Genomic DNA, 12,494 nt, shown 5'->3' with positions numbered 1-12,494 from the left:
TTGACAAAACCATACTTGGTCATTTACTGTACATTGGAGGGGGTTGGGTTAGGACATTTACAGGGGCCAGTTTCGAATTGCAGTCTCCCGTAGGTGTTCTTTGAGAGTGGTTTTGAAAGTGGGTAGTGATTCACATTCCTTTACAGCCTTGGGTAGGGCGTTCCACATTGATGTGGCATAATTGCGAAACGTGTTTAGTCCCTTGTTTGAGCCGAATCTGGGTTTAACATGATTTGTGGAGCTCCCTCTGGTGTTGTGATCGTGGTATTCACTGACCTTTGGGAAGTATTTTGACATGTACATGGGTACCTTGGTTGTGTAGTGTATCTTGTAGACCAGGCCCATTGCAAGTTGCTGTACTCTGTCGTCTACTCTAAGCCATCCTAGGTTGTCAAAGTGGGCAGGGGTGAGGTGGGTTCTAGGAATAAGGTCAAGCAGTAGTCTGACCAGTTTGTTTTGAGATGTTTGTAATTTTGTTTTTAGCGCCTTTGAGGTGCTTTGGTACCATGAGGTGCAAGCATATTCGTAGTACCCTTGAATGAGTGCTCCTGCCAGAGTCTTCAGGGTATTCTTGTTTACCAGAGAGGAGATCCGGTACAAGAATCAAGTTCGTTGGTTGACTTCTTTTATTACATTGGATGCCATTTTGTCACAGGAAAGATTAGCCTCTAGGATGGAACCCAGGTGACAATATTGTCACCCACTGTAACAGAGAAGCCATCAGTCTTGCTGAGTTTGTTATTTGATCCAAAGAGAATGGACTCTGTTTTGCCCATGTGTAATGATAGTTTGTTGTCAGCGAGCCATATGCAGATTTTGCCTAGTTCTGAGCTGAGGGCTTTTTCAACCTGTAACTTGTTCTTGTCAGAGACCAGCAGGGCTGAGTCGTCCGCAAACAGGAACAAGTTGCAGTCACAAGCTGACAACATTTCATTTGCATAAATTAGGAACAGTAGCGGTCCTAGTATGCTTCCTTGTGGAACACCACAGCTCACTGATAGGGTACCGTTTACCTCCACCATCTGTTCTCTCCCCTCCAGGTAGGATTGCATCCAGCTCACTGATAAACTATCAAAACCAATTGCTTTTAGCTTGTCAATCAGAATGGTGTGATTGACAGTGTCGAAGGCCTTTTGTAGGTCCAGCATGACCATGCCGCAGTATTTGCCCACGTCCACCTCTTGTTTGATGTGGTCGTTTAAATAGAGAAGGCATGTGTCAGTGGAGTGGGATGTTCTGAAGCCAGATTGGAATTCGTAGATTCGATTTTTTTCCGCAAGGTACTTTTCGACCTGTTCGTATAAAAGAATTTCCATGACTTTCGAGATGGAGGTAAGGATAGAAACAGGGTGGTAGTAGTTGCCTGGGTCTAATTTGCTGCCCTTTTTGTGCAGGGGTGTTGCTCTCGCAATTTTGAAGTCCTTGGGGACATAATAAATGTACAGGTAAACCTGATGATAAACAATAAACACATAGAAAGAGTTTATGACAATACATTTCTTGGAGTAATCATAGACCACAAAATAAGCTGGAAACCCCATGTAAGCCATTATGTCCGAGCTAAACTGGCAAAATGCACTGGAATTCTATAGGGAAAACTAAACACATATTGGATCATAAATCATTACACACTTTATACTGTTCACTGTTTTTACCGTATCTGTCTTACTGTGTGGAGGTCTGGGGAAATAACTACAAGTGCACTCTACAGCCAATATGCTCATTCAAGGGTACTACGACTATGCTTGCACCTCATGGTACCAAAGCACCTCAAAGGCGCTAAAAACAAAATTACAAACATCACAAAACAAACGGGTCAGACTACTGCTTGACCTGACTCCTAGAACCCACCTCACCCCTGTCACAGGATGTTGCTGTGATGTTGCTGTGATGTTGCTGTCACAGGATGTTGCTGTGATGTTGCTGTGATGTTGCTGTCACAGGATGTTGCTGTTGCTGAACAAAATCCCCATCAATAGGAAAAACAACAACAACAACAACAACAACAACAACAACAACAACAACAACAACAACAACAACAACAAGTCTTGGAGGTTAGCAGGCTGCACTCTGATGATGGAAAACTTTGACAGAGCAATGTTATTTTGCAAGTTGCATTTTGGTCTTAGCACCACCCTAGATGATTGTCACTGGTTTGAGAAATATAAACAAGCCAGAATGTGTTTTCCCCGAGTGATAATGGGTTCTGCCAGACGTCTCTGCTGTGGCAGCACAGTGCACTTGGACTAGTGTGAATAAGGTAATGAACGTGTGCCACAGGAGCTCAGGAATAACACAGAGGGATGTGTGTCAACTACTTATCCTCAACAACATTGGTTTGGATCATAATTATTATACAAGTCAATCGGTCAATACAGACGTTTATTGGTCACGTCTCCAACCCAGTGTACTTCTACAACCCTGATTGAAATGTGTTGTAAATAAAGTCACACAGTCTATTTCAAAAACAAAATAGTCTTCCTCTGTATGAATGCAATACATTGCTCACGGGCACCGAATGATCGGTGTAAAAAAAAAAAAGACATCGAAATAAACTGTTCCCCGCTTATTCACAGGTTTATTTGGTGTATCCAACACATCGTTTGACCCGAGAGCGTTTCAGAAACACACCAGAGAGCGACCATTGTGGTCGACCCGAGAGGGCAGCTTAGCTCATGTGAATGACGCCAGCCTCGGGGGTCACAGAGGGACCATTATCTGGGAGCGGTGACGTCACACTACCCTCCCTCCCCCCCCACCACCACCACCACCACCGGCCCCCTGCAGCGCAGTCATAGCACATCATCGCTCATCCCATTGTCTCTCTCTGCATGTCGTCTTGACCGCAAAGCTCAGGACGATGTCACCGATGTACCTCCCCGACACCCCCCCCCCCCCCCCCCCCCTACTGTGTCTCGTCTCTGTTGCCTTGTGGCGAGCGGAGGGAGGGAGGGGGCCCCCTGCTCTCTCTCCCGCCTGTTAAGTAGCTACAGATTGCCGGGGGGGGGGGGGTGACCGGAGGCACTGTTGTGTTGGTGACCGGACTCGGTGTGGGTGAGGGCCAAGAACACGGTCCAGCCTTCCCGCCACCCCACCACATCGCCATCGACACCATCATTGCCACCCCGTGACCATTGTTGCGACTTGCGGGATGCCCCCCGTCATCTACTATACCGTGTCTATGCATCCTCCGTTCAGCCTCGCTGCCCTGCGTGTGAAGTTCCAGCACACATGGGGTGAAGACGAGAGAGAGAGAGAGAGAGAGAGAGAGAGAGAGAGAGAGAGAGAGAGAGAGAGAGAGAGAGAGAGAGAGAGAGAGAGAGAGAGAGAGAGAGAGAGAGAGGAGAGAGAGGGAGAGAGAGAGAGAGAGAAGAGAGAGAGAGAGAGAGAGAGAGAGAGACTGAAGTGAGAGAGTCAGTGGAGAGCGGCTGCAGAGACACGCTTGAGGAGAATAACGTTACCCACCGTCTTGGACACAGCCCCGGACACGGCCCTGGAGACGCTGGACACGGCCCCGGACACAGCCCTGGACACAGCCCTGGACACAGCCCTGGACACAGCCCTGGACACAGCCCTGGACACAGCCCTGGACACAGCCCTGGACACAGCCCTGGACACAGCCCTGGACACAGCCCTGGACACAGCCCTGGACACGGCCCTGGACACAGCCCTGGACACGGCCCTGGACACAGCCCTGGACACAGCCCTGGACACAGCCCTGGACACGGCCCTGGACACAGCCCTGGACACGGCCCTGGACACAGCCCTGGACACAGCCCTGGACACGGCCCTGGACACAGCCCTGGACACAGCCCTGGAGACGGCCCTGGAGAAGGCCCTGGACACGGCCCTGGACACAGCCCTGGACACAGCCCTGGAGACGGCCCTGGACACGGCCCTGGACACAGCCCTGGACACGGCCCTGGACACTGCCCTGGAGACGGCCCTGGAGACGGCCCTGGAGTCCAGTGTGGTTTCCGTCGGTAGAGAGGGACCCGACTACAGCGACCTCTGCGACCGAGGGCAATGCTGCCGATCACTGGACACACGCTGTCGTCGCAAGTTGGGATTATTATCTTCACATGGAATTATTCAACCAGACGTCTGCTGCTCCTCTCTGAGAATCCGGTGCTACTCACGGAAAAGTCTTTTGCCCCGGAGACATGCGGACGGTTTATCTAGCGGTGGGTGAGTCCATTATGTTGAGTCCATAGAGTCTCTTTTGGAGAAGAGAAATAAGAGTTTGACTCGTCCCCACCACATGCACAGTTTGAATCGTATCACGGCGCTCTGACTTCAACCTGGATTCTTCATAACCTTAGCAGGTGTCAGAACCGAGCCTGGGTTTTGGCTCAGCTGTGAGCCCGGAGGAGAAGGCCGGACCCCCCCCACACACACACACACACACACACACACACACACACACGATGCCTGAGACGGAGGACCTCCACCTGCCCCGGCATGGCACCCGTCCACCCCCCGGCCTCCAGCCCCCGGACCCCCCCTCCCTGATCCAGCCCCCGGACCCCCTCTCCCTGATCCAGCCCCCGGACCCCCCCTCCCTGATCCAGAGCCGGGCGCTGGAGGAGCAGGTGGAGCTGTGGTGGTCCCGCGAGCCGCGCCGCTCCCTGCTCTGCTACTGCGCCTCGGTGGGGCTGGTGCTGGCGCTGGGCCTGGGCGGCGTGGGCCTCCTGTCCACCACCGCCAGCAGCCAGCAGGGGGCGTGGCGCCTCGGGGCGGGCAGCGCGCTCTGCCTCCTCGCCCTGGCCGTCCTGCTGAAGCAGCTGCTCAGCTCCGCCGTGCAGGACATGAACTGCGTGCGCAGCCGGCGCCACGTGGAGCGTCTGAAGAGCGGCGGGCGGGCAGACCCCGCGCTGCTGGCGGGCGCCGGGCTCTCGCTGGCGCTGTGCGGCGCGGCGCTGCTCTACGTGGCCGTGGCCGGCGGGCGGCACGGGGGCGGCCAGGACGACCGGGACATGTTCCTGTGCGGCCTAGCGCTGACGGGCGCCGGGGGAGGCGTGGCGCTGGCTGTCGCGGGCGACGCCTCGGTGGGCTACATCCAGAGGAGGAGGAGGAGGAGGAGGAGGGCGAGGAGGGCGAGGAGGCTGAGGAGCAGAGCCGTGTTCAGTGTCTCGGGGGGCCAGGGGGGCCAGACAGGGGCCTCCTCCAGCAGGACCCGCCTCATCTGAACGGGACGGGAGAGACGGAAAGAAAGGAAGTTGATGAAAGCAATGATGATATGATGACGGAGTGCTCTCTGTGTCTACATGTTACATGCTGCGTTTATCGGTGACACCTCTTCAGACCTTTTGGTTCCATCATTTTAACCCTTTCACTACCACACTACAGACGGTTAACCTTCTGTAGTGTGGTAGTGAAAGGGTTAACCTTCTGTATTGTCACAGTGTTAACCTTCTGTAGTGTGGTAGTGAAAGGGTTAACCTTCTGTATTGTCACAGTGTTAACCTTCTGTAGTGTGGTAGTGAAAGGGTTAACCATCTGTAGTGTGGTTGTGAAAGGGTTAACCATCTGTAGTGTGGTAGTGAAGGGTTAACCGTGTGTAGTGTGGTAGTGAAAGGTTAACCTGTAGTGTGGTAGTGAAAGGTTAACCTGTAGTGTGGTAGTGAAAGAGTTAACCTTCTGTAGTGTGGTTGTGAAAGGGTTAACCATCTGTAGTGTGGTAGTGAAGGGTTAACCGTGTGTAGTGTAGTAGTGAAAGGGTTAACTGTCTGTAGTGTGGTAGTGAAAGGGTTAACCTTCTGTATTGTCACAGTGTTAACCTTCTGTAGTGTGGTTGTGAAAGGGTTAACCTTCTGTAGTGTGGTAGTGAAAGGTTAACCTTCTGTAGTGTGGTAGTGAAAGGGTTAACCTTCTGTATTGTCACAGTGTTAACCTTCTGTAGTGTGGTAGTGAAAGGGTTAACCTTCTGTATTGTCACAGTGTTAACCTTCTGTAGTGTGGTAGTGAAAGGGTTAACCATCTGTAGTGTGGTTGTGAAAGGGTTAACCATCTGTAGTGTGGTAGTGAAGGGTTAACCGTGTGTAGTGTGGTAGTGAAAGGTTAACCTGTAGTGTGGTAGTGAAAGGTTAACCTGTAGTGTGGTAGTGAAAGAGTTAACCTTCTGTAGTGTGGTTGTGAAAGGGTTAACCATCTGTAGTGTGGTAGTGAAGGGTTAACCGTGTGTAGTGTAGTAGTGAAAGGGTTAACCGTCTGTAGTGTGGTAGTGAAAGGGTTAACCTTCTGTAGTGTGGTTGTGAAAGGGTTAACCTTCTGTATTGTCACAGTGTTAACCTTCTGTAGTGTGGTTGTGAAAGGGTTAACCTTCTGTAGTGTGGTAGTGAAAGGTTAACCTTCTATAGTGTGGTAGTGAAAGGTTAACCATTTGTAGTGTGGTAGTGAAAGGGTTAACCTTGTGTAGGTGGTTGTGAAAGGGTTAACCTTCTGTATTGTCACAGTGTTAACCTTCTGTAGTGTGGTTGTGAAAGGTTAACCTGTAGTGTGGTAGTGAAAGGGTTAACCTTCTGTAGTGTGGTAGTGAAAGGTTAACCTTATGTAGTGTGGTAGTGAAAGGGTTAACCTTCTGTAGTGTGGTAGTGAAAGGTTAACCTTCTGTGTAGTGTGGTAGTGAAAGGTTAACCGTCTGTAGTGTGGTAGTGAAAGAGTTAACCTTCTGTAGTGTGGTAGTGAAAGGTTAACCTTCTGTAGTGTGGAAGTGAAAGGGTTAACCTTCTGTAGTGTGGTAGTGAAAGGTTAACCTTCTGTGTAGTGTGGTAGTGAAAGGTTAACCGTCTGTAGTGTGGTAGTGAAAGAGTTAACCTTCTGTAGTGTGGTAGTGAAAGGTTAACCTTCTGTGTAGTGTGGTAGTGAAAGGTTAACCGTCTGTAGTGTGGTAGTGAAAGAGTTAACCTTCTGTAGTGTGGTAGTGAAAGGTTAACCTTCTGTAGTGTGGTAGTGAAAGGGTTAACCTTCTGTAGTGTGGAAGTGAAAGGGTTAACCTTATGTAGTGTGTCCAGCCACTCCAGCCACCCAAACGGACTCCAGCCACCCAAACAACTGCCTCTTTGAACTGCTGCGGTCAGGCAAGCGATACCGGAGTCTCATGGCAAGCACAGAGAGACTCAGAAAGAGCTTCTATCCCCAGGCCATCAATGAACAATGAACAATAAGCAAACCATCAACACACCCACAGCGCACATACACTCACTTAAATAAACAACACACTGTAGCACCCACTTTACCACTTTAGACACACTTTACACTTTATATTTATATTTTAGGGCTGTCAAAGTTAATGCTTTAACTTTGGAGATTAATTTTAATTATTTAAAGCATTAAAATAAATTAATCTAGATTAATCTATGGAGTGAAAAATCTTCAATCTTAGCGCCGCGGATATAAGAAAGAGGTCTAGCTGAGTCAATGTTGAGGGTTTTGTTGAACATTTGTAGTTCACAGGAGAGAAACTGTATTCAAAGAAAGCTATTAAAATAGTCTTTGAATCTAAATATACTTTATTTGTGTTGATTTTACATTAATTCCATGATTTTACTCAAGTAAATATCTGTTACAAGCTTCGGTCTTAAGTAGAAAAATGCTATTTTTAATCTAGATTAATCTAGATTAATTACAGAAAATTGTGAGATTAATTCGTAAAAAAAAAGTTTAATCTATTGACAGCACTATTATATTTATATTATTGGTAAGGAAATTGCACATCATTCTCATTCCTTATTGCACCTCACCACTACAAGGTGGCACCACAAGCTAAGCTATACCTCACCATTTTTGTACCAGCTGTACATACTGTATATATAGATACACTGAACAATTTTGTTGTTTACACTTGTTTACGTACTTGACTTCTTGACTTTCTATTTTATACTTATTATACTTATTTTATACTATCTTGTTATTATCTAGCACACTCTCAGGAGCAACACAGAAAGAAACATTTCATGCAAAGTATTCTGTATTCTGTATGACAACTAATAAAGAAACTTGAACTTGAAACTTGTGTTAGTGAAAGGTTAACCTCCTGTAGTGTGGTAGTGAAAGGGTTAACCTTCTGTAGTGTGGTAGTGAAAGGGTTAACCGTCAGTAGTGTGGTAGTGAAGGGGTTAACCTTCTGTAGTGTGGTAGTGAAAGGTTAACCTTCTGTAGAGTGGTAGTGAAAGGTTAACCTTCTGTAGTGTGGTAGTGAAAGGGTTAACCTTCTGTAGTGTGGTAGTGAAAGGTTAACCTTCTGTAGTGTGGTAGTGAAAGGGTTAACCTTCTGTAGTGTGGTAGTGAAAGGTTAACCTTCTGTAGTGTGGTAGTGAAAGGTTAACCTTCTGTAGTGTGGTAGTGAAAGGTTAACCTTCTGTAGTGTGGTAGAGAAAGGGTTAACCTTCTGTAGTGTGGTAGTGAAAGGGTTAACCGTCTGTAGTGTGGTAGTGAAAGGTTAACCTTCTGTAGTGTGGTAGTGAAAGGTTAACCTTCTGTAGTGTGGTAGTGAAAGGTTAACCTTCTGTAGTGTGGTAGTGAAAGGTTAACCTTCTGTAGTGTGGTAGTGAAAGGGTTAACCTTCTGTAGTGTGGTAGTGAAAGGTTAACCTCCTGTAGTGTGGTAGTGAAAGGTTAACCTTCTGTAGTGTGGTAGTGAAAGGTTAACCTTCTGTAGTGTGGTAGTGAAAGGGTTAACCTTCTGTAGAGTGGTAGTGAAAGGTTAACCTTCTGTAGTGTGGTAGTGAAAGGGTTAACCTTCTGTAGTGTGGTAGTGAAAGGGTTAACCTTCTGTAGTGTGGTAGTGAAAGGGTTAACCTTCTGTAGATAACAAACAGTCAGGAGCCTCAGGAGCGTGTGGAAGAACCACACAACCACACCAGCCTGGCACCACCTCATGCTGGACACCAGCCTGGCACCACCTCATGCTGGACACCAGCCTGGCACCACCTCATGCTGGACACCAGCCTGGCACCACCTCATGCTGGACACCAGCGTGGCACCACCTCATGCTGGACACCAGCCTGGCACCACCTCATGCTGGACACCAGCCTGGCACCACCTCATGCTGGACACCAGCCTGGCACCACCTCATGCTGGACACCAACCTGGCACCACCTCATGCTGGACACCAGCCTGGCACCACCTCATGCTGGACACCAACCTGGCACCACCTCATGCTGGACACCAGCCTGGCACCACCTCATGCTGGACACCAGCCTGGCACCACCTCATGCTGGACACCAACCTGGCACCACCTCATGCTGGACACCAGCCTGGCACCACCTCATGCTGGACACCAGCCTGGCACCACCTCATGCTGGACACCAGCCTGGCACCACCTCATGCTGGACACCAGCCTGGCACCACCTCATGCTGGACACCAGCCTGGCACCACCTCATGCTGGACACCAGCCTGGCACCACCTCATGCTGGACACCAGCGTGGTCACACACTGCTGTGGGCTGGCATTCCACTCCTCAACCAGGATTTGTTGCAACTCTCAAGTCAGCCAACGTGGTTGTGTTGGTCACCCTGGCACGAACAGCACGCCTGAGCTGATCCCACAAGTGTTCCATTGGGTTGAGGTCAGGAGGACTGTTGGCAGGCCGTTCCATTCTCTCTACTCCCAAATTCTGGAGGTAGTCTCTGATGAACCCGGCTCTGTGGGGACGAGCATCGTCATCTCGGAGGATGGAGTTCGGCCCCAGACTGCAGATATGTTATTGCCACTGGTGGGGGGTATAGGTGTGGAGAAGTGACCATAGCTCAGCGTAGGAAGGTCCGATCGAGGTCCATCTCTGAGGAGGGGCCAGGCGGTGTGGCTGTGTGTGGTTCTTCCACACGCTACTGAGGCTGCTGACTGCTCATTAAATTAATAAATTGTAAAATTGCCAATATGTCTCGTTTCTTCCTTGTTACTGATAGACTTCAATCATCCAATCCACCAAACAACACCAAACAAGAGTCAATAATAACTGCAGAATAAGCTGTTTGAATAAGATTTGTAAAAAAAAAATGTCATGGGCGCAAACCCACATACTCAGCTGTGCTGCTCATCCCACAGATGCATGTTCCTTACAAATGGGGCACCATTTAAAAGGGAAATAAACTTTCCAACTGTATACAATGTATTGCCAAGAAGCATTGTTACAACAGGGAAATAATCTACCAAAACACAAATTCCCAAACTTTATGTTTTATGTTTATATATATAGCTTTAGCTTCTGTTCATAATTTCAATTATGTAATTTCAAGAATTAAAAAAAATTATTTTAAAATGTGATAAACCCCACATTGGATGTTTTGAATGTTAACTCATATTAAAAAAATAATACTCAACCTGTAGCCTGGTCCCATATTCTTTTCTGAAAAGTGGGACATATACGTCACTATCAGCTCTATGATCAGATCTATCACCAGAACCTCCAGATGTTCAGATTCCTCCTAGATGAATAAATCTAATACAATTTAATTGTGTGTGTGTGTGTGTGTGTGTGTGCGCACGTGTGTGCACGTGTGTTATTGGGACCATAGAGTTGGATTAAGAGACAAAATCGAATTCCTGTAAAGCTTCTTGTACTATTAACTCCTGATAATTAATCAATACAAATATATTTGAAAGAAGAAATTGTCCTTGTAACTTGTCAGAATGAGCTAATAAATAAGTCACACAGCCTAGTCCTAGTTCTAGTGCAACCCTGGGCCCATACTACTTCCAAGAATAGGAGTGATCTAGGATCAGACTGCTTCACGTCACGTGACCATATTCACTTCACTACGCTGGTCTCTGATCAGCGCTCCTACTTTTAAGATGCTTGATAATTACAGGACCAGAGAAAGTTCTATGACTAGTTATCAGTTATGGGACTAGTTGTACTGTATTTCGGCACTAATGCGTCACTAATGAGTCAGCAGACAGGTCCAGGGCAGGTTGTGAACAGAGACTCTACATGCAGTCAGCTCATACAAAATTGCACCACTTTCTTTATTTAAGGCTTTTTAGTTTACATTGAATCCCAGCCCAGCCCTCCAAGCAGAGCTGATGTTGATGTAGTTTTAGGGAAGGGGGGGGGGGGGGGGGGGGTCCCAAACGTTGACATTTAGAATTTCAGTTGAACTCTTGACTGGTAGAGAGAAACAAGTGAATTCTAAACGTCAAATGGTCCCTTTAATACCAGACATCTTTGCGTCAAGAATCACTCCTTTATTAATAACACAAAATCTGGGGTGATGTAATAATGATGTCATAATGCCCCCCCCCCTTGTTAATTTCTGATTAAAAGAGGTAAATATAAACAATGCCACCCCCACTCACCCCTCATGAAAATGATTTAAAACAAAACAATGCCCACCTGGTGGAAGGGGGGTGGGGGGTGAACAAGATTAAGTCATTAGAATGTTACAATGTTACTTACAACCTCAACTCTCTTCTCTAGAATGAAGCAGAACAAACTGAATCAGCCCAGTTATGTTTGAGTCAATGTATCGTTGGTCAATTAAGACGTCAACACAGTAAAACCATGAGGAAATGAAACCCCAGGTAGGATGAGGGAAGACACTCCCAGGTTGAAAACATTCTTTAATTAGGACTGGTCCTCGCTCTGACCTCCTGACCTTCGGCAGACCAGGGTCCAAATATCACACCGACATCTTTACAGTTTAGTAACTTTACTGTTTTTAACCTGAGAGTGTCCTCAGTGGTGAGGATGAACTAAAACAGGAAAATGAGTCACAACTACTTTGCTTCAACGTGTTGCACATGCATGATTGGTTGACAGGCCTGAAGCAGCAGCAGCAGCTGTGGATCTGTATCTGGCCACTAGGTGGCAGCAAAATACCGTTTTTATATTTTACACAACCGTTGTGTTTTTTATAGATTTCTGTTTGAATATTGAGATGCTCAAGGAGGCATTTGAAGAAGCAGGGGAACACAGTGAGCCACATAACTTCATCATTATATCATGAAACGATGTACTATCACTATGATCTACAATCAATATGTAGAAATAACTAACATTATAGTGTAGTTGTGTAATTTATTATATCTAAATAATTATCTGTTATCTGTTAGTCTGTTACCTTGCAATTTTTCTTAAACATTTAAATGATCAACCCTATGTTCCCTCAGTTGTCAGGTCCTATTGAGGGAACATTCATCTATTGAAGGAGCATTAATCTGTTGAGGGAACATTAAACTTCTGAGGGAACATTAATCTGTTGAGGGAACATTAAACTGTTGAGGGAACATTAAACTTCTGAGGGAACATTAATCTGTTGAGGGAACATTAAACTTCTGAGGGAACATTAATCTGTTGAGGGACATTAGGGAACATTAAACTTCTGAGGGAACATTAATCTGTTGAGGGAACATTAAACAACATTAAACTTCTGAGGGAACATTAAACTGTTGAGGGAACATTGATCCCTTTACTGTTAGGATTAGGCCATGCTCCCTTTGCAGTTAGGATTAGGCCATGCCATGTTAGCCTAACTCAAACTACCGTTCATACA

The 12,494-nt window shown here is 47.1% G+C and overlaps 1 protein-coding gene across 1 annotated transcript; it reads left to right on the top strand.

The window, feature by feature from the left end:
- Nucleotides 1-4,427: 4,427 nt before the first annotated feature.
- LOC311242127 (uncharacterized protein) lies at nucleotides 4,428-5,189 on the top strand (the record flags this gene model as incomplete). Its single annotated transcript, XM_084331081.1, has 1 exon — nucleotides 4,428-5,189. The coding sequence occupies one exon, from the start codon at nucleotides 4,428-4,430 to the stop codon at nucleotides 5,187-5,189; it is 762 nt and encodes a 253-aa protein (XP_084187207.1).
- Between the last annotated feature and the right edge of the window lie 7,305 nt (nucleotides 5,190-12,494).

Source organism: Notolepis coatsorum (genome assembly GCF_963971535.1).
Source record: "Notolepis coatsorum genome assembly, chromosome: 15".
In the NCBI taxonomy this organism is placed as follows: domain Eukaryota; kingdom Metazoa; phylum Chordata; class Actinopteri; order Aulopiformes; family Paralepididae; genus Notolepis; species Notolepis coatsorum.
Note: the sequence above shows the minus strand (reverse complement) of the source record. Positions and strands in the feature narration are given on the sequence as shown.